This window comes from Narcine bancroftii, chromosome 5 (genome assembly GCF_036971445.1).
Source record: "Narcine bancroftii isolate sNarBan1 chromosome 5, sNarBan1.hap1, whole genome shotgun sequence".
Lineage (NCBI taxonomy): Eukaryota > Metazoa > Chordata > Chondrichthyes > Torpediniformes > Narcinidae > Narcine > Narcine bancroftii.
This window is the reverse complement of record NC_091473.1, coordinates 251,897,931-251,920,775: the sequence shown is the minus strand read 5'-3', so window position 1 is coordinate 251,920,775 and position 22,845 is coordinate 251,897,931. Positions and strand designations below refer to the sequence as shown.

The 22,845-nt window shown below is 45.5% G+C and overlaps 1 protein-coding gene and 1 long non-coding RNA gene across 2 annotated transcripts in view; one reads left to right on the top strand and one right to left on the bottom strand.

Annotated features, from left to right (window-relative positions):
- LOC138765201 (uncharacterized) overlaps window positions 1–22,845 on the bottom strand; it is a 249,914-nt gene that overhangs the window by 159,448 nt on the left and 67,621 nt on the right. The window contains exon 5 of the long non-coding RNA XR_011358520.1: window positions 12,564–12,684. This is a non-coding gene — a long non-coding RNA (uncharacterized lncRNA). The remainder of the gene's footprint in view (window positions 1–12,563; window positions 12,685–22,845) is intronic.
- LOC138765199 (N-fatty-acyl-amino acid synthase/hydrolase PM20D1-like) overlaps window positions 3,792–22,845 on the top strand; it is a 62,402-nt gene continuing 43,348 nt past the window's right edge. Inside the window, exons 1-3 of the mRNA XM_069942139.1 lie at window positions 3,792–4,147; window positions 12,145–12,377; window positions 18,477–18,563. Of these exons, the coding sequence (XP_069798240.1) occupies window positions 3,793–4,147; window positions 12,145–12,377; window positions 18,477–18,563 (675 nt within the window). The 5' untranslated portion in view covers window position 3,792. The remainder of the gene's footprint in view (window positions 4,148–12,144; window positions 12,378–18,476; window positions 18,564–22,845) is intronic.

Genomic DNA, 22,845 nt, shown 5'->3' with positions numbered 1-22,845 from the left:
GATTAGACATGGAGGGTTAGAGGGGCTGTGCATCTGTGGTTACGTTCTGTGTTCTGTGATCTATCTCGGATTGACAACATAATCTAATGAAATCCCTGAAACCTCTCTGTGCCCAGAGGACTAGATGTGATTTCCTCCCCCCCCCCCCACATCTTGACAACATTTTACAGGAGCACATTCCAGAGTCTGGCTTCATCACTGCAAGTTACGGTAGCTGCAAAGCATCAGGCCAGAAGTCAATACAGAGAATCATCAAAATGGCCAAGTGGATCACTAGGGCCTCCCTTTCCTCTGTGGATGGCCTTCACTGTGATCATTGCTTAAATAGGGCTCAAAGGATTATTGAGGACCCTTTCCATCCAGTACATAGTGTCTTTAACCTACTACTATCGAGAAGGAGGTACAGGAGCATCAAACTCAGAATTGTCAGGTTGGGGAATAGTTTCTTTCCACAGGCTGTGGCATTAATGAACAATATAGCTTAAATTATATTTGTGTGTGTGTGTGTGTGTGTGTGTGTGTGTGTGTGTGTGTGTTTGTGTGTGTGTGTGTGTGTGTGTGTGTGTGTTTGTGTGTGTGTGTGTGTGTGTGTGTGTGTGTGTGTGTGTGTGTGTGTGCGCGCGCGCGCGGGCATATGGATAGGATCAGTTTAGAAGGATATGGGCCAAATGCAAGCAGGTGGGACTAGTATGGATGGAACATTTTGGGCAGCAAGGGCTAGTTGCACCGAAGGGCCTGTCCAAGTGCTTGTCTTGAGACTTAAATGTGTCAGCGATTCTGCTTCCACCACTCTCTTTGGCAGGTACCTAGTACAATGGGAGAAAAATGTTCTCCTCTGAGCGCCTCTAAATCTTTAACCCTTATCATGAATGTATGTTTTCTACTTTTAGAAAGTAAACTATTCCTGCAGTCTACCCTACTGGTTATATACCTCAATCAGTTCCATTCTTAACCTCCTCCACTCCAAGGCAAATAGATCCAGTCTCTCTTCAGAACTAAAATACTCCACCCACACCACATCTGGGTGAAACTCCTCACCATCGTCTCCTCTGTTCTGGCATCCATCTGGAGGACTGATCAAACTCGCTGTTTTTTCAAATTTAAATTAGAGATACAGTACAGTAACAGGCCCTTCTGGCCCATGATTCTGCACTGCCCAAATACACCCATGGAACCAATTAACCTACTAACCCCATATGTCCCCAGAACTAAGAAGCTGATTGTTGACTTCAGGAAACAATAGCTAGAGGTATACAATCCAGTAATCGTTGGGGGATCAGACGTGGAGAAGGTGAGTAAATTTCTGGGAGCTTTTCCTGGACCCAACACATCAATGGCACCATAAAGAAATCACATCAGTGCCTCTACTTCCTCAGGAGTTTGTGGAGGTTTGCTATGACACCAGAAATCCTGGCAATTTTTTTAGAGGTATGGTGGAAAGTGTGTTGACCAGCTACATCACGGTCTGGTGTAGGGACACCAATACCCCTGAGCATAAAGCTCTGCAAAAGGTAGTGGACACAACCCAGGACATCAGAGGCAAAACCCTCCCCACTATTAAGTACATCTACAGGGAACACTACCATCGGACAGGAGCAGCAAACATCAAAGACCTATACCACCCAGCACATGCTCTGTTCTCGCTGATGCCGTCAGGAAAGAGGTCTCGGTGCCACAAGACTCGCACCACCAGGTTAAGGAACAGCTGCTCCCCCTGCATCATCAGACTCCTCAACGACAAACTCAATCAGGGACTCATTTAAGGACTCTGACTTGGGCACTTCATTGATTTTCTTTTGTTCTCTCTGTATTTCACAGTAAGTTTGTTTGCATTCATTATATGTATTTGTTTACATGATTACGCTGTGTACAGTTTATTTTTTGCACTACTAATTAGTGGTAATTCTGTCACGGCCACAGGAATCTCAGGGTTATATGTGATGTATATACTCTGAAAATAAATCTGAAATCTGAAAACAGTCTTTGAAACTGGGAAGGAAGCTGGAGCACCCGGAGGATAAACATGTGGCCACGGGGAGAACATATAAATGCTTTACAAATAGTGACGGATTTGAACCTGGGTCACTGGCATTGTAATAGCGGTGTGTTGACCATTACGTTAACTGTGCATGTTTGTACTAAATGCTCTGACTAGTGAAGGCTAATACAGCTTCTTAACCTTCTTAACCTCTTAAAGCTGAAGGCTTCGTGATTGTGTTGGAGGTTTGGATCTGGAGGTTAGGTTGCCGATGAGTCAAACAGGAGTCTATGTGGCTGCAGTGGCTGTGGGTGCGCTGGAGGTGACCCTCAGTGATCTGGGGGGTGGGGGGGGGGGGGGAAACGATGACACTGCTTTGCTTCTCTTTCTCTGACCGTAAGGGGTGCCGGGCAATGCTAATGGCAACTTTCAACTTGCAGTACGCAGAAGGGAATTTTGTGTAATATTGTATGTTCTGTACTGTTACATGACAATAAAGGAATCTTGAATCTTGAACCATTTTGTGTGCCTTCAGTGCGAAGTGATGAAAAAATAACAAGAATTTAAATGAAAAAAAAATCAAGATTGTTTCAAATCGCACATTAGGTTGAAAAATAATTAAAAACAATAAAAGATAAAATTCCTTTTTTCTACCTAAACTAGATCAGGAATCCCCTGGTTAAAATAAGTGGGGGCTGCCAGAGGCAAGTGCTCCAAACTAATTGCTAGATAAAGCCTGTGCTTTGTATAAATCAAAGAGTGCAAAAACTGGCCATTCAGCCCAATGCCCATGCCTATCTCAGGGTTTCTCTGCTGAGTTTCTCTCGCATTGTGTTTTGACTTCAATCATGGTGTCTGTTTCACTCAAAGATACTTAATAGTTAAGAAGGCATATGAGATGCTGGAGCTCATTAGTCAGGGGATTCAGTTTAAGAGTCAAGAGGTTGTGTTGCAACTCTACCAATCTCTGGTAGGACCACACTTATTGTGTTCAGTTCTGGTCACCTCATTGTACAAAGGGAGCGATGGAGATGGTGCAGAGGGAATTTCCTAGGATGTTGCCTGGATTGGAAACTAAGTCTTATGAGGCAAGGTTAGTGGAGCTGGGACTTTTCTCTTTGGGATTGAGGAAGGAGACTTGGCGGAGGTCAACAAGATTCTGAGAGGCATAGATAAGGAGGACGGTCAGTGCCTTTTCCCAGGGCGGGAATAGCAAACACAAGAGGACATCTGCGCAAAGTGAAGGGAGAAAAGTTGAGGGGATAGTGGAGGGTGGGGCAAGAGGGAGTTGGGGGTGGAGGCTGAAACATTAGGGGCATTTAAAAAGACTCTCGGACAGGATATAAGAAAAATAGAGGGTCACTAGGTAGGAAGGGTTCGTTTATTTTTGGTAGGAATATAGAGGTCGGACCTGGACTGAGCTGAAGAGTTCTGACCTGTTTACTGAATGGAAAGGATCTTCAGTCATGCCTTGAGCCCTATTTATAGGCGGCTGTGTTGTGTTCGGAGGGAGGGCTCCAGTTCATTGGGAGGGAGGGCTCCAGTTCATTGGGAGGGAGGGCTCCAGTTCATTGGGAGGGAGGGCTCCAGTTCATTGGGAGGGCTCCAGTTCATTGGGAGGGAGGGCTCCAGTTCATTGGGAGGGAGGGCTCCAGTTCATTGGGAGGGAGGGCTCCAGTTCATTGGGAGGGAGGGCTCCAGTTCATTGGGAGGGAGGGCTCCAGTTCATTGGGAGGGAGGGAGGGAGGGGGGGCTCCAGTTCATTGGCTGGGAGGCGGCTCTTGCTGTCTGCAATGTGCAGTGGCCGATATAAAATGTCAGAGTGGCAGCTATTGCAGCGGAGGGTGGATGTCGCAGCCCCGCCGAGCCAGGGCAGGATGAAGAGGACGAAGGGCAGAGTGCGGAGCACGGCGCTGGTCGCCTTGCTGCTCCTGTCGCTGCCGCTCGCCTTCCTGGCTGCCCTGCTCATCCGCACCTACACGTTCGAGCCGGCCGCCGGGCGACAGCCCCCGACCCGAGGCGCAGCGCTCGCCGCCAACTTCACCCCGGCCGACAGAAAGCAGATGCTGGGCGCTTTGCAGGGAGCCGTGCGGATCCCCACCGTGTCTCGAAGCCCGACCGACTTCAACGTCTCCGCCCTGCAGCAGTTCGGCCGCTACCTGCCCAAAGGTACCCCCTTCACTCCGGCCACTTGTCACCCCTTTGGTCTGGGGTTCGCGGGAGGAGAGGGGTCGGTCATTTAGTCCTCGTTGCACAGCCCCTAACTCTCTGCTCTCCCCGACCGGCAGCATCGCGGTCTGGTGTTGGGGTACCAGTGCCCCTGAGCGGAAAACCTGCTCTGCAATGGACAAACTCCAATAGCCAGGTTTTGCTGCAAGCATGCACCCCCTCAGAAAGGGTGGGGGGGGGGGAACTCAGCGGTACAGAAGTGCTGGGGTCTGCAGGCTTCCTTCTTTCACACCCTTTCCTCTGGATGTTGTGGGTTAAAATTCTCCTCCATCAATGTCAGCTCCCAACTCTGGGCTGATTGATGTATTGCTGGAGATGATGTCTTTTAGATGGTCCCAGCAATTAGTTTTGCTTCCTTGGAGTCGGTGGAACAGGGTTCAGTCTCAACCTCTTCTGCTGAATCCCCCGGACCACAAGGGTTTTCTCTGGGGGCTTCAGTTTCCCTCTGTATCCCAAAGATATGCTGGAATGTCTGGATCTGTCCTAGAGATGAACCATTCTTTTGCTCCCAAGGCCCTGCTCCGCCCACTGAGATTACAGAATACCTGGAGGTACGTTAAAAGACAGGCCCAAGTCTGCATGGTTTCCTTAAAGGAAAGTCGTGCCTGACAAACCTATTGCAATTTGAACAGATCACAAGTTGGATAGACTGGGGGATGCAGTGCATGTTGTGTATATAGACCTTCAACAAGGTGCCCCACATAAGGCTGCTAAGATGAGAGCCCGTGGAATTACATGAAGAATATCAGCATGGCTAGAGTATTGGCTGGTCAGCAGGAAACCGAGAGGGTGGCATGTTTGGCGTAGCAGTTAGCACATGCCTTTATAGTGCTAGCGATCAGGACCAGGGTTCAATCTTGCACTGTCTGTAAGGGGTTGATACAATCTTCACATGGCTGCATGGGTTTTCCTCAAGGGCTCCTGTATCCTTGAAATGTACCGGGGGTGTAGATTAAATGGATGTAAATTGGGCAGCATGGGCCAAAATGGTCTGTCACTGTGCTGTTTATCTAATTTTTTTTTAATTAAAAAGAATAAAGGGATCCTAATCCTAATCTGGCATTCTGCAATGGTCAATACTGGGGTCACTTGTGTTGTTTGTAAATGATTTGGATTGTGGAATAGATAACTTTGTGTCTAACTTTGCAGATGGCACCAACGTCGGTAATAGGGCGGGTGGTGCTGAGGACACAAAGGCTGCGGAGAGACTTGATAGTTTAGGAAAATGGGCAAAGGGATGGCAGATTAAATACATTGTTGGGAAGTGTACACTCCTACACTTGGGTAAAAGAAATAGATGGGGAGACCATTCAAAATTCTGAGTTGCAAAGGGAGTTGGAAGTCCTCGTGCAGAATACCCTGAAGGTTGACCTCCAGGTTAAGTCGGTGGTGAAGAAGCTGAATGCATTGTTGGCCTTCATTTCTGGATCGATAGCAAACAAGAGCAGGGATGTGATGTTGAGACTCTGTTCTGCACTAGTGAACTGTGTACAGTTTTGGGCACTGAATTTGAGAAGATATGCTGGCATTGGAGAGGGTTCAGAGAAGATTTACAAGAATGATAGTAGGAATGAGGAATGATTGGACTGTACTCATTGGTAATGCAGAAGGATGAGGGGGTGGGAACTTCATAAATATGTTTTGAATGCTGAATGGCCTGGACAGGTTAGATGTGTCAGCTGCTTGAGAGAAACCTCGACGAGACCCTTGTATCTTTTCCAGGCGGTCTTTGCAAATGCACACCCACAAAGAGATGGCCAACTGTCTCTTCTCTACCACAGCCATCCTGAGGGTTGGGTACCTTGGGAGGAGGCTCCCACTGTGCAGAAGAATCTGTCAGGAAGAACTCCTCTCACCACCAGCCAAGCAAAAGGTGCTTGTTGGTGACTGGTTTTCAAAGTCAACAGTGGGGACCGTAGAACCTCCGCATATAGGCGTTGGGATACTCTGAATCTCTGCTCCGCTTGATGCAGCTGGCTCACTTCGGATCCAAAGTCCATGCCAGAAGTCAAAGTTCAGATTTGTTGTCAGAGAATATACATGACTTCACATGTAATCTTCAGATTCCTTTTCCTGTAGGCCAGACAGAATTTCTTCTTATCGATGACTGTTAAACAGGAATGTGAAGTTGCTGAAGAAATGTTGTGGGGAAGTTGATTAATTTGTTTAAATGAAGTAATGCTGTACCAAGCCACTCTGCCTGCATTTAACTTTTAATCTTGCAAAGAAAATTTTATGCTTGCTGAATTTCATTTAAGGTGTCCTTAACCTGCATGCAGATAGGACTAGCTTAGGTTGATAACTAGGTCAGCATGAACAAGTTGGGCCAAAGGGCCTGTTTCTGTGCTGTGAAACTCTACAACTCAATGTAGCTCTATTAAGAAGAAAGTCATTGGAAACTTGAGCTAAGGATTCAGATCCAAGTTGGCTGAACATCAGCCCCATGAGCTAAATATACAGAAAGAGAATTAAACATGTTTAAAATTTGTTATTACTCTGGATTGAAAAGAAAATCAATGAAAATAATCTGGTTCACTAATGACCATCAGATACATACAGACCCCTTCATATGGTTGACTGTCAATTGTCTTCTGAAACGTGCCAACAGACCTCCCTGTTCACGGAAAAAAGAATAAAGGGAGTTTATTCTTAGAGTTTGCGGAGGCTTGCTATGACATCGGAAACCCTGGCAAATTTCTCCAGATGGGTGGTAGAAAGTGTGCTGACTGCCTGCTTCACAGCCTAGTATGGGAACACCAATGCCCCTGAGCAGAAAGCCCTGCAAAAGGTAGTGCATGCAGCTCAGAACATGATAGGCAAAACCCTCTCCACCATCGAGAACATCTTCAGGGGACACTGCCATCGGAGAGTAGCAGCAATCATCAAAGACCCTCCCCACCCAGCACACGCTCTGTTCTTGCTGCTGCCATTAGGAAAGAGGTGTAGGTGTCACAAGACTCACACCACCAGGTTCAGGAACAGCTGCTACCCCTCCACTGTCAAACTCCTCAACAACAAACTCAATCAGGGTCTCGTTTAAGGACCCTTACTCGCGCGCTTTGATTTTTTTTCTCTCTGTATAGCACAGTCAGTTTGTTTACATTTCTTTTTGTCTACATGTGTATGTAGAGTACAGTTTTTTTGCACTATAAATTTAAATATAGACACACTGAAAGGTAACAAGCCATTTCACCCCACAAGTCTGCCGCCCAATTTACACCCAATTAACCTACACCCCCGGTGCATTTCAAATGGTGGGAGGAAATCGGAGCCCCCAGGGAAAACCCACACAGGAGAGTGTACAACCTCCTTACAGACAGAGTGGAATTCAAACCCTGGTCCTGATCGCTGGCGCTGTAATAGCATTATGCTAACCATGTCGCCCCAATAAGTGGTAATTCTACCAATAAGTGCTTATTCTGCCTTGCCTTAGGAAAATGAATCTCAGTGTTGTATGCAATGTCATGTATGTACTCTGACAATAAATCTGAAATCCAGGATGGTCAGAGACTAATTGTCCGCACAGAATATCTCATTTCCACTGTGTAGTAATTAGTATTATAGAATGAAACACTTTTTATAATTCATTTCACTCTAATATTTTAAGCCTTGAATCTTGTGGTGTATTAAGGAAAGACCAAACTTTAAAAATACAAGGGAAGGGAATTTACTGGAAAATGAGGGGTTTTATTTCTAAATAGAATTAAAGTTTGTAGAGCAAGTTGTTTTATCTGATACTGCCTTTAGCTCGTCAATTATGAAAGTTTGTGGATTTCCACATTGTTTTAGCAGTCTCCTTTACAATGACAAACATATATGAATGAAAACACACAGAAATGCTGGAGAAACCCAGCAGGTCAAACAGTGCCTTTATGTAGCAAAGATACAGAACCAACGTTTAGGGCCTGAGCCCTTCATCAAGATGTGGGGAACATGAGAGAGGTCAGAACAAAAGGGGGAAGGGGGGTGGTGTAGATGGGAGAAGATAGGTGGTGGGGGGGGGGAACAACTGTAGGAAGGGGGTAGGAGTCTAGGTTAGGTGGAGAGAGAGAAAAGAAGTAAGAACTAGAATAACTAGTTAAAGGGGGTGGAGGGGGAAAAGCCAAGCTGATTATTGGAATGCAGTGAACTCAATGTTCATGCCCTGGGGTTGGAGAGTGCCCAGATGAAAATGGGAGGGAAGAGTGCACAAGGATGTCACGGAAGAAGTGGGAGCAGTCCCTATGGAAGGCTGAGAAGAGAGGAGATGGAAAAATGTGTCTGGTGTTGGGGTCCAGTAGTAAGTACCAGAAACTCCAGCGGATAATGTGTTAGATGCAGAGGCTGGTAGGGTGATAGGTGAGGATGAGGGGGAATCTGTGTTTATTGTTTCTAGGAGCGGGGGGAGGGCTAGGGTAGATGAGCAGGGAATGGAAGAGATGTGGGTGAGGGCCAAGGTAATAGTGATGGAGGGGAAGCCACGTTTGTGGAAGAAGGCGGACATTTCAGAGGCTTTGGACTGGAAGACCTCACTTCGGAGCAGATACGGTGGAGATGGAGAAATTGAGAGAAGGGGATGGAGTACTTACTTCCTTTTCTCTCTCCACCTAGCCTAGACTCCTCCCCCCTTCCAGTGGTCCTTTTTCCCCCCCCCCCCAACCTATCATCTCCCACCCTCACCTCCCCTCCTCCCCCTTTATATATCTCTCATATTTCCCCACACCTTGATGAATGGCTCAGGCCCGAAACGTCAGTGATGTATCTTTACCTTTGCTACATAAAGGCACTATTTGACCTGCTGAGTTTCTCCAGCATTTGTGTGTTTTTTCACTTAACCACAGTGTCCACAGAATCTTGTGTTTTACCCCAACATATATGAATGGGTACGCACTGATGGGCATTAACGTGCGCACGTGCAAATGAACACCTGCACATACATGCGTACACACAAAGACGGTCTTCAATAAGGAATGGAATAAAAGTGTTTCTTTGTTGCTATGGTAAAAGTTCTCTTCTGTTTCAATGGCTGAATTTGTGAAATTGGGTCAAATGTGAGTAAGGGGACAAGTTCTTTACAGTAAATTGTCCAGAATCTGCCATGTAGTTGTAGCCTTTTAGAGCTTCAAACTCTAACGAATTCCTAGCCCTGCTGAACTTAGTTAAAATTTACATCTAGACAAATAACTTCCTGTGACATTTTTCGAAACAGAATGTTTCATAGTAAAATGTCTCTTCAAGTTTGACACATTTTCAAGTTAAAGAGAAGCAGGACTTCCCCATTCTGTTTACCCTAAAATAGGGATGTTGTGTGACCGACTCGATGGAAATTTAGCAATGGTAAACTTTGAGCTTTGTTGTAATTTAGTTGAGACAATAGATCAGGGTGTTTTCTCTGTTTCACTGAGACTGAACCTGGGAAGGTGGTTCAAATGTTTTCCCCTCCTCTAATATCAAATTTAAAAATATGGGAATATATTCGACTTTGCCTAGCTATCCTGTTCACTTCCGACAATTGGTTATGTCCATTTCCATTCATTATCAACCTCCACTTTAAGCAAGGTGTTATAAATTAGCATTTTGGAGCTTTGGTCCTGAAGTACTAGTGAAACGCATAGAACAGAACAGCAAAGGAACAGGCCCTTCAGCCAACAAGGCCTTAATTTAGACATGCAGCATGGTAACAGGCCATTTCAGCCCACGAGCCTGTGCCGCCCAATTTACACCCAATTAACCTACACCCTACCTCCCGCACCCCACCCCCCCAACCCGGGCATTTCAAACCGTGGCCAGAGCCCTCTGGAAAACCCATGCAGACATGGGGAGAATGTACAAACTCCTTATAGACATCACGGGATTCGAACCCGGTCCCGATTACAGGTGCTGTAAAGGTGTTGTGCTAACCATGCCACCCTTGTTGGAAACGGGCACTTTGGCCCAACTTGCCCATGCCGACCAAAATGTCCCATGCAAGCTAGTCCCAGCTACCTGTGTTTGGCTCGCATACCTCTAATTCCATTCTATCTATGTATCCATCCAAATTTTTCTTAAACATTGCCTCAACCACCTCCTCTGGCAGCCTGTTCCATACACCCAACACCCCCTACCCACAGTGTATGTAAGAATAAAAAAAGTTATCCCTATGGTTCCTGCTAAATCTCTTCTTCCCCCACCCCCCCCCCCCCAACCTTAAATCTATGTCCTCTAATTACTGGCTTTCCATACTCATGATTTAGTATACCTCGATGAGATTACCCTCATTCTCCTGCTCTCCAAGGAATAAAGAAGATTTACCAGGATGGTGCCTGGATTGGAAAATAAGTCTTGTGTGCCAAGGTTAGCTGAGCTGGGATTTTTCTCTTTGGTGTGTAGACTTAATAAAGGTCTACAATATTGAGAGGCATAGATAGGGTAGACAGCCAGCATCTGCATCCCAGAACAGGATTAGCAAACACTAGAGGACATATGTACAAAGTGAAGGGAGGGAAATTTAGGAGAGACATCAGGGGTAAGTTTTTTTTTACACAGAAAATTGTGGGTGCCTGGAATGCTTTGCCAGAGGTGGTGGTGTAGGCTGGAACAATAGGGGCATTTAAGAATGATGGAAGAAAAATAGAGGGTTCCAGGGTAGGGAGGGTTTAGTACATTTTTTTAAAGAAATAAATGGTTTGGCACAACATCGAGGGCCGAAGGGCCTGTTCAGTGCTCTAATGTCCTATGTTCCAAAGCTCCATCTCTCCCTCAGGCCCCTGATTCCTGGCATCCTCGTAAATTTTCTCTACATCCTCTCCAGCTTGACAACATTCTTCCTGCAGCACGGTGACCAAAATTGAACACAAAGGGTGTTGAAAAGAAAATCACAAGTTTATTGTTATTGGATTGTACAAATACAACCCGATGAAACAGTGTTATCCGGTCCTCCGTGCAAAACAAGCAGACTTACAACCGGACATAACACACATAAGACAAATAAGACATATGCAGGACAAGTATTATAGCTATATAAATAAATAAATAGATATTGTTTCATATAAATGGCTAGTGTGAGTGGTTCCTTTGGTCGTTCAGCATTCTCACTGCCCTTGGGAAGAAGCTGTTCCTCAGCCTGGTGGTGCTGGCTCTGATCCTCCTGTATCTCTCCCCAGATGGGAGCAGGGTGGAAGGGGTCCTCAATGATTTTGCATGCATCGTCAGACAACGATCCTGGAAGATCATGTCAATAGTGGTGTGGGTGGGGGGGGGGGGGGGGGGAAAGAAAGGAGACTCCAATGATCCTCTCTGTTATTCTTAGGATCCTATGGATGACCTCCAATCAAGGATGTTGAAATGGCTGGAGGATTTGAGTTAGAGTCTGAGATATTTCTCCCTGGAGCTAAGGGGTGACCTGATAGAGCTATATGAAAATAATAAGAAGCACGAATAAATTGAATGGTCATAGCCTTTTTCTCCAGACTAGGGAGTCTAAAACTAGAGGGCCAAGGTTTAAAGAGAAAAAGGGAAACATTTCAAGGGGATGGGAGAGCCACACCCTCTCTGTGACTGCATGGGTTTCCTCCCCTGGTGCTCGAAATTTCCTTCCATGTCCCAAAGACATGTTTGTTATTTGGTTGTTTATCAGTTGCTCCAGTGTGTAGATGATTGGTAAAATCTAGAGGTCATTGATGGGAACATGGGGAGAACTAAATGGGATATGAGAAGGATGTGTACATGGGCAGCATAGGCTTGATGGGCCAAAAGGCCTATTTGCATGCTGCATCTCTCTGTTTTAACTCTTTAATAGTAAAATAATTTTGCCCCTGCCCTGGTTCAACCTTTTCCCTTTAATACTATATGTTACACTTTTTGTTTGCCCTTGCTTCTGTACCTAAATGTGGTTGACTTGCCTGGATGGCATGCCAAATAAAGCTTTTCATTGTGTCTTAGTGCACGTGACAATAAACATTTTAATTCTATCTTTGCAGTCTTTCCGACAGTGTTTTCCTCAAGTTTTGTGCACCATGAGATCATTGCCAACTACAGTCACCTGTTCACGATCTTTGGGTCAAACAGCACTCTTGCACCATACATTCTAACTGCCCACCTTGATGTGGTTCCTGCAATCAAAGAAGAGTGGGAGGTTCCACCGTTTTCTGCAGAGGTGCGCGATGGCTATCTATACGGACGGGGCACCTTGGATGACAAGTTATCTGCTATGGTATGGCTTCTGAAACCAATATCCTTCATTTTAGATTTGCCTGCTTACATCAGGTTATGTATGACTTTGACAATTGTTGTATGAGGATTATACAATTGCAGAACCAACTGAACACACAAAGAGCCTATGAATTTTCTGCTAAAGAATGTTTTACACAGTGAGTAGAGTTGATCCGATTGAACTTACCTGTGGGTCAGTCAACGATTATATCAGGAATCAAAGAGCAAAACAATAAAAATCTCCAAATGCTGGAAATTTGAAGTAAAAAATCCAAATTTCCGAAAATCTTCAGCAGGCCAGGCAGCATCTGTGGAGAGAGAAACAATTGTGGCTTTGATGACCTTTGTAAATAAGGGCTGAGGTCTTCGGCCTTCAGTCTCAACACACTTTTATCAAATTATGGTGAGAAAGATGGTGAGTGGGAGAATGGATCAGCTCATTATTGAATGGTGGAGTGGACTCCGATTCAGATTTCTGATTTATTGTCAGAGGAAATAAATGACATCACATAGAACCCTGAGATTTATTTTTCCTGTGAACCAGGCAGAATTGCCACTTCTTGGCAGTGCAAAAGAAAACTGTACAAAATGTATACATGTAAACAAATAAAGAAATTTAAACAAACTGACTGCAATGCAGTGATAAAAAAAAATCAATAAACCACATAAGTAAGGGCCCTTAAATGAGTCCCTGATTGACTTTGTGTGGTGATAGAACCACCAGACTGTGACTGCCTAAGCCTGTCTGCTTTTCTATCGGCCTACTGTAGGGGGAAACCCACTGTACCTGCAGGGAGGTAACCTGGGAGACTAGCTCCACCTACTCCCTGCCAATCACGACCCCATATAAAGGCTCACGCTGACCCTTGTGTAAGCAGTAGAGCACATGGACCCAGAAGGGATGTGAATCTTGTGATCAAGTTTCAAGCTAATTAAAGCCAATAGTATATCCTTCATAGTTGGAGCTTGTTTGTTCATACTGCAGCGCATCACAGTTTGTTGTTGAGGAGTCTGTTGGTAGGGGGGGTTGCATCTGTTCTTGAACCTGGTGGTGAGAGTCTTGTGGCACCTAGACCTCTTTCCTGATGGTAGCAGTGAGAACAGAACATGTGCTGGTTGGTGTGGATCCTTTTTTTATGTTGTTTCGCCTACTATAGTTTTCCATTATATCCATCTTCTGTGCTAACAACTCTTGTGACATTTTTATCACTTTCTTCCAATTTTCTTCTTGTGTCATTCACTTCCATTTCTACAGTCGTTTCTCATTCTTCCACATTTTCTAATCTTTTCCCTATTTCTGTCATGACCAGCTCTATTCTACTCACTTTTTCTTCTGTACTTTTCATTTCACTAAATTCTAATGTCAATCATTTTTTTAATACTTTCATTTGTTCTTGAAATTTTTTTAAATCTATATACCGTCCATCTATTTTACCTTCTATTCCTCTGTGCAGAGCTTGGTCTTCTTCTGTGTCTCTGCTCTTGGGTTTGTGTCTTCTGCTTCTCTTCCTTGTATCTGTGTCTCTTCTGACTTGTTGAGCTGCTTGCCTCAGTTTATTGGGTGATTTTTTGCATAGCTTCTTGTTGTTGGCCCTCTTCTTCTGGGCTTGTTATCTGTTGGGCTTCCTGTTGCTGTTTTTCTTTCTTATCACTCCCTTTCCTGTTGCTTTTCTTCCAGCTGAGATCCCTGCTGTTGGGCATCTCTCAGCTGGTCGCACTGTGTAAGTTCACTCCGCAGCTGGGCCCCCCTCCGTCACTGTTTTCCTTTTCCTTGGTGTGCGCATTGCTCAGAGAGCCATTTTTACAGTCCCACATTTGGGAGGTTGTGACTCTGCGGGGTCGCCACTAACCTCTGGGAGCAGTCTCCACTCTCCATGGGAGCTCCCTGCCTCTTCATGCAGGTAAGGCCTTCTCCTTTCTCTTCCGGCGTCTTTCCTTTTTTGCCCATTGTTTTTGCTTTTTCCTTCTTGGGTGCCATTTTCTTTCTTTTCTCCACACCTTTATCTTTTATTTGTTGTGTTTTGTGTTTCTTGAACTTTTCATTTTCTTCACTTTATTTCTTGTTTTCTGGAGATGGCAGGTATTCTCCTATCGGCCACTATTCCATCACGTGACTCCTAGGTGTGGATCCTTGATGATTGCTGCTGCTCTCTGATAGCAGCATTCCCAGTAGATGTTTTCGATGGTGGGGAGGGCATTACCCATGATGTCCTGGACTGTGTCCTTGATTTTATCTCTTTTACACCTGCAACATAACCTGATTTTCCTATTTGTTTTCCTCAACTGATGGAAGCACATCAATGTGAAATGCAAACTCTGATTCTCTCTCCCCAGCTGAAGGGTGAAGCACCGGATCCTTGGCCCCCAGTGAAGGGGAAAGCACAGGGTCCAGGGCTCCCGGTGAAGGGGGAAGCGCAGGATCCAGGGCCCCCCGTGACAGGGGAGAAGCGCAGGATCCAGGGGCCCCCAGTGAAGTGCGGGACCCATGGTCCCCAGTGAAGGAGTAAGTGCAGGACCCATGGCCCCCAGTGAAGGGGAAGCATGGGACCAAGAGCCCCCAGTGAAGGGTAAAGGGTGAAGGGGAGCACATGAAATGTCTCAAATTAGGTAACAGCACCTAATAGCCTGAATAAGCCTGAAATAGTCTGATCTCAGAAGCTAAGCAGGCTCAGGACTGGTCAGTTCTTGGAGGGGAAACCGCCCAGAAACACCAGGTTTCCGTGAGGGGCACTAGACAAAGTGGTGACTCTCATTCTTCCTTACGGTAGACAAAAGTTAAAGGATTTCATGTATGTTACATTCTAAATGTAGTATCACATGACAATAATGGAACCTTTAAATGTCAAACTATCTGTACTGTGGTGCACTGTTAGCCAGAATTAGACACACACAAGGTAAAGACTGTACAACAGGCTTTAATCCACGAAGACTTCCACAGAGCCAGGCTGACTGTGGCTGCAGTAACTCAGTGTGAGGCCTTGGGAGGCTGGCGCAGGCTTATATCCCGGAGGGTGATTGACACCCAACCAGGTAGGGCTTGATCCCTTCAGGCCGACTGATTGACAGCCAGCCAGGTGTTGTCCTGTCCCCTTACACTCCTGCAGGTACAGAGGTTGTCCCCTGTAATGGGCCGTTGGTGTACCACCACAGATACCCTGGTTTCTCTTCAGATCATATAACTCTTTTGCCTTTTACTAAAGATTTTTGAACAGTAAGGCATAGGAGTATTGGATTTTGCTGTACACCTCTGATGTACATGCACATCATTCTTAATTCTTTATCAGCAGACATGAAACTTGTTTTAATTCAGGGAATACTGAAAGCAATGAAACTTCTCTGAGGTAACACTCCAGTCCCAAATCATTGGGTTTATACATGGGTGAGATTATAAAAATGAGGAAACTGAAATCAAGGCAGAAGAAGGAGAAAAATCATCTGCTTGTACCAAGGTTATTTATAATGTAAATCAGGCATTCTCAACTGGAGATCTGCAGCACCATCTCCCCCCCCACCCCGGAGGTCATAGCACATTTAAGGGGGGGGGGGGGGGAGGAAGGCGTCACAGACCAAAATCGCAATTTTTTTTAATGTAGTCGACAGAAATACGGAAGAAACCAACTAAACCTGACAGCTTCACAGGGTAGGGGGTCCATAAACTTTGAATGGGGTCATGGCCAAAAGATTTTGTAGACTATTGCATGTTCTATGTATTAATTCCTAAACCTTTTTTATTTAGATTTTAGATCTAACACTATTATAATGTACATTCTAGTGAAGATGCCGTGTTTAAAGTTAGCGCAGAAGCAGGTTCCTGGTCCACTGAAGGGAAGCAGAGGACCCAGGCCCCCAGTGAAGGGGAAAGGGATCTCTACTGTAAATGAAAGTTACTTTTAACAAGTGCAGCACCCAAAAATACCAGCCCCAAAGGCTGAATGGTCCTGCTGCTCTTTGTGATTCTGCAGGATTCTCTGTCAGCGCTTTATCTTCTGCAGTCATCAGTTGCTTTGTGTGTGATTGTTCATGATTCAGTGGAAACAGGAGAGTGGAGAGAAAAGCTGGTGGATCTGCTGTTCTGACAGAGCACAATAATATCTGATGGGCAAGTGTTGTGAAGCAGAGCAAATGAGAGAGGGAGAGAGAGAGCAGGTGTTTGCATTGACCTGCCCTGGAGTCGATGAATTTGAGATTCAAGATCATAAGGGATTTTAAACAGAGTAAATGAGCAGCTCGGTAGCAAGATCCACAGGTGGAAGATAATTGGCAAAGGATATGGGCACAGCAAATTACTAAAATAGGGAGTGCAAGAGTGGTGAATGGAGGTTCAATAATAACCTTCAACATGGAATCATATAAATTTTGGAAGGCAGGGAAATGTGAGTTCTGTCAGGACCAGGGAGTGGAGCTAATTGGATAAACCTTCCCCAGGGTGACAAAAGCCTGAATGGAGTTTCTATAACAATGTGGCTGAGTTGCAATTGGACCATATGACCACCCTCCACTCCTCCCCACCATCCCTCCCACCATGACTGAAGAGCAGATTCAAGTGATGACATACTTAACGATCATATCTTATTTTTCTCCTCAAAGATTCTCTGATAGCAGAGCTGAGTGCAGCTCAGACCATCATACGACCCCCCCTCCCCACCCCCTCCCCACCACCCCTCCCCTAGGTCAACTCCATCTGCCTCAAGGGCAGTTTCTTTTGCACCTATATCAAACTCCTGAACAAATCTTTTAACAGTTAAATAATATTGCCTTTCAGATTTTCATATTTATTGTCGGAGTACATACACAACATTACATACAACCCTTAGATTCTTTATTCCTGCGGGTGAGACAGAATTATCACTAATTGGTAGTGCAAAAACAAACTGACTCAACATACACAGGTAAACAGATTGCCGATAGATACCGAGAAAGAAAAACAAACAATAGAGTGTAAAAGTAAGAGTCCTTAAATGAGTCTCTGATTGAGTTTGTCATTGAGGAGTCTGAGAGTGGAGGGGGAGCTGAACCTGGTGGTGCGAGCGTGTGCTGCGTGGTAGGGATCCGTGATGATTGCTGCTGCTCTCTGACAACGGCATTCCCTGTAGATGGTGGGGAGGGTTTTACCCAAGATGTCCTGGGCTGTGTCCACTACTTTTTGCAGGGGGCTTTGCACCAGGGTATTGGGTATCCCCATACCAGATCGCATGCAGCCGGTCAGCACACTTTCCACCACACATCTGTAGAAATTTGTCAGGGTTTCTGATGGCCCTTCAAACTCCTAAGGAAGTAGAGGCACTGGGTGCTCTCTTCATAATGCCATTAGTGTGTTGGGTCCAGGAAAGATCCTCCAAGATAGTAATGCTCTCTTCACCCTCCTCCTGTTGGGAAGAAGATCAGTGTATGTCAGATCATACACCCACCAGATTCAAGGGCAGTTTCTTTCCTGACGTTATCAGACTCCTGAACAAATCTTACAACAGTTAAATTACGTTGCCTTTACTCTGCAACGTGTTATTAACTGCTGCACTACGAATGTGTGGATGAGCATTAAACTCAAAACAAACTTTCTCACCACCTTCGCACACATAAAAATAAATTTTCGCTTGAACTTGAAAATGGGCGAGCGGGACAAGTTAACAGGACGACAACAAATACACTGGGACAATATGAGAGCACAAGAGGCTTCAAGAAGTTAAGGAACGTTGTTCTCCAAAAGTAAGCAAACTATTAAGAAGAGTCATGTAAAAGAAGAGTGGTTGATTATTTTCCCTGGTTAAGGGCAAAAACTGAAACCGGAAATGGCTGGGAAGCCTTTCCTTGCAGAGCAACTTTGGCTCCAATGCAAACATCTTCCACTGTGAAAGCAAAGCCCATTTTCTTCAAGTGGGCAAAAGCGGGAATGTTTAAAAATATATCGCGCTCTGAGCAAGTGGTGCGTGTATGGATGAGAAGGCTATTTTCCTAGTTCATTAGCACACCCTGGGGCAAGAAAAACTGTGTCACTCTTGCAATAATAAATCTATCAGATTTAATTGTTAGCATGAACAATTTGGATAAAAAGCTATTTGGTGGAAGATTGTCCTTGAATTTGTGTCATGGTTATTTCCTTCAGGGAATTCTCCAAGGCCTTGAATTGCTTTTGAAAAGAGGGTACAAACCACGTCGATCATTTTACATCGGATTTGGACATGATGAAGAGGTAAGGTCCACGAGTTGGCAGCCAAGCTCTCGAAACCACTATTTCTGTGTTTTTCATGCTTTGGCTGTTTTGTGATTGGAATCGAAGTTCTCATGGTTTTTATTTAATTGGTTGGATTTTCCACCTGATAATGTTATTCATCACTGGCCTCAGAAAAACCAAAGTTCTTCGTAGGATGGATTTCCAGCACAACAAAATTCATCATGTGAGCTGAACGACCAATCAGACGCCTTCAGACAGCACACAAAGACAGAGAAAGGGATTGCAGAATGGCACAGCGAGTAAAGTTTGTGCCCCAGCCCTGGTTAGGTCCTGACCTTGGGCACTATCTGTATGGAGGTCTCCCCTGAATGCTCGGGTTTCTTCCCATACCCCAAAGGTGTGCAGATTGGTAGGGTCATTGGTTGCTGTGAATTGTCACTGGTGGATAGGTAGGTGGTAGAATCTGGGGAGCGTATGGGATAGTGGTGAGTTCCTGGAGTACATTGCCAGGGATGGTGATGGAGGCTGGTGCAAAAGAGACATTTAAAAGACCCAGGCACAAGGGTGCTAGAAAATAGAGGGCTAAGGGCAGAGATGTAGATTGATGGTGGAGTAGGTTTACATAGGTCGGCACAATGTTGTGCTGAGCTATATAAACCTACTCCAATTCAATCTAATCCTTCCCTCCCTCATGGCCTGACACCAATTTTCTTACATCCATGTGTCTATCTCAGGGTCTTTTAGACGTCCCTGTTGTGCCAACCTCCTCCACTCCCCTGGCAATGTGCTCTAGGCACTCTACCAATATTAATCTCATTTAGCACAGTACAGGCCCTCTGGCCCACAATGTTGTGCTGGCCTATATAAATCTATTATGCATCAATCTAACCCTTCCCTCCTTCACAGCCATGACCCTCTTTTTTTTTTAAACTTACATTCATGTACCTATCTCCTTCTTTGGCTTGGCTTCGCAGACAAAGATTTATGGAGGGGTATGTCCACGTCTGCTGCAGGCTCGTTGATGACTGACAAGTCTGATGCGGGACAGGCAGGCACGGTTGCAAGGGAAAATTGGTTGGTTGAGGTTGGGTGTTGAGCTTTTCCTCCTTTGTCTTTTGTCGATGAGGTGGGCTCTGCGGTCTTCTTCCAAGGAGGTTGCTGCCCACCGAAGTGTGAGCCGCCAAGATGCACGATTGGAGGCGAGATCAGCCCACTGGCGGTGGTCAATGTGGCAGGCACCAAGAGATTTCTTTAGGCGGTCCTTGTACCTCTTCTTTGGTGCACCTCTGTCTCGGTGGCCAGTGGAGAGCTCGCCATGTAACACGATCTTGGGAAGGCGATGGTCCTCCATTCCTCCACCCAGCGCAGTTGGGTCTTCAGCAGCGTGGATTCGATGTTTGCGGATTCTGCCAGCTCGAGTACTTCGATGTTGGTGATGAAGTCATTCCAATGAATGTTGAGGATGGAGCGGAGATGGCGCTTATCGAAGAGTCTTTAAAAGATCCCTATTGTACCATTCCTCCCTGGCAAAGCGTTCCAGGCACCCACCACTCTCTAGGTGGGAAATCTACCTCTGACATCTCCCTTAAACTTTCCTCCATATGGATGCCCTCTGGTATAGGTCATTGCTGCCCTGGGGAAAATAGCAAGCAGGGTGAAAATAAATCCAAAGGGTTTCTACAAATATGTAAATAGCAAAAGGAAAGTGAGAGATAAAATTGGTCCAATAGAGAATCAGAAAGGACAAATGTGTGTGGAGCCAAAAGAGATGGGGAGGTCTTTGACAATTTATTTTCCTCAGTATTTACTGAGGAGAAGGATATTGAACTGTGCAGGGTAAAGGAAGCAAAGGGGGTAAATATGGAGACTATAGTGTTTAAGAAAGAGGTAGTACTGGAGCTTTTGAAACATACATAGGTGGATAAATCTCCAGGTCCTGACAGAATTTTCCCCAGGACCTTGAGAGAAGTTAGTGAGGAAATAGCGGAGGCTCTGGCAGTGATTTTTCAAATGTCATTAGTGACGGGTATAGTGCCAGAGGATTGGCGTGTTGCGCATGAGGTTCCTTTGATTAAAAAGGGTTTGAGGAGCAAGCCTAGCAATTATCGGCCTGTAATTTTGACATCTGTGGTAGGTAAATTGATGGAAAGGGTTCTTAGAGATAGTGTATATATAAATATATGGAGGGACAGGGTCTGATCAGGGACACTCAACATGGATTTGTGCGTGGAAGATCTTGTTTGACCAATCTTGTTGAATTTTTTGAAGAGGTGACTAGGAATGTTGATGAGGGTAGAGCAGTGGATGTTGTCTATATGGACCAGTAAGGCCTTCGATAAGGTTCCGCATGGGAAGTTAGTTAGGAATGCTAAGTCCTTGGGTATTAATTTGGAGATGGTCAAATGGATTCAACGGTGGCTGGAAGGAAGGTGCTAGAGAGTAGTAGTAGATAATTGTTTGTCAGGATGGAGGCCGGTGACAAGCCGTGTACCTCAGGGTTCGGTATTGGGACCGTTGCTGTTTGTCATATATATTAGTGATATATATTAGATATATATATTAGACCCCAACAATGAAGACGCTGTTTACATCCGGTACCGCACGGATGGCAGTCTCTTCAATCTGAGGCGCCTGCAAGCTCACACCAAGACACAAGAGAAACTTGTCCGTGAACTACTCTTTGCAGATGATGCCGCTTTAGTTGCCCATTCAGAGCCAGCTCTTCAGCGCTTGACGTCCTGCTTTGCGGAAACTGCCAAAATGTTTGGCCTGGAAGTCAGCCTGAAGAAAACTGAGGTCCTCCATCAGCCAGCTCCCCACCATGACTACCAGCCCCCCCACATCTCCATCGGGCACACAAAACTCAAAACGGTCAACCAGTTTACCTATCTCGGCTGCACCATTTCATCAGATGCAAGGATCGACAATGAGATAGACAACAGACTCGCCAAGGCAAATAGCGCCTTTGGAAGACTACACAAAAGAGTCTGGAAAAACAACCAACTGAAAAACCTCACAAAGATAAGCGTATACAGAGCCGTTGTCATACCCACACTCCTGTTCGGCTCCGAATCATGGGTCCTCTACCGGCACCACCTACGGCTCCTAGAACGCTTCCACCAGCGTTGTCTCCGCTCCATCCTCAACATCCATTGGAGCGCTCACACCCCTAACGTCGAGGTACTCGAGATGGCAGAGGTCGACAGCATCGAGTCCACGCTGCTGAAGATCCAGCTGCACTGGATGGGTCACGTCTCCAGAATGGAGGACCATCGCCTTCCCAAGATCGTATTATATGGCGAGCTCTCCACTGGCCACCGTGACAGAGGTGCACCAAAGAAAAGGTACAAGGACTGCCTAAAGAAATCTCTTGGTGCCTGCCACATTGACCACCGCCAGTGGGCTGATAACGCCTCAAACCGTGCATCTTGGCGCTTCACAGTTTGGCGGGCAGCAGCCTCCTTTGAAGAAGACCGCAGAGCCCACCTCACTGACAAAAGGCAAAGGAGGAAAAACCCAACACCCAACCCCAACCAACCAATTTTCCCTTGCAACCGCTGCAATCGTGTCTGCCTGTCCCGCATCGGACTGGTCAGCCACAAACGAGCCTGCAGCTGACGTGGACTTTTTACCCCCTCCATAAATCTTCGTCCGCGAAGCCAAGCCAAAGATATTAGTGATCTGGAGGATGGGGTGGTAAATTGGATTAGTAAATATGCAGATGATTCTAAAATAGGGGGAATTGTGGATGATGAAGAGGGTTTTCAAAGATTGCTGTGGGATTTAAACTGCTTAGAGGAGTGGGCAGAAAGATGGCAGATAAGTGTGAGGTGCTTCGTTTTGGAAAGAATAATCAAAGCAAGACATATATGATAAATGGGAGGGTATTGAAGAATGCAGTGGAGCAGAAAGATCTAGGAATAATGGTGCATTGTTGCCTGAAGGTAGGAGCGCATGTGGATAGGGCAGTGAAGAAGGCCTTTAGTATGCTTGCCTATATAAATCAGTGTATAGAATAGAGGAGTTGGGAAGTAATGATGAAACTGTACAAGGCATTGGTGAGGCCAAATTTAGAGTACTGTGTGAAGTTCTGGTCACCGATTTATAGGAAGGATATTAACAAGATGGAGAGAGTGCAGAGAAGATTTACAAAAATATTGCCTGGGTTTCAGCATCTGGAATACAAGGAAAGATTGAGCAAATTAGGTCTTTATTCCTTGGAACGTAGAAGGCTGAGAGGGGATTTGATAGAGGTGTTTAAGATAATGAGAGGGATAGATAGAGTTGATGTGGAAAGGCT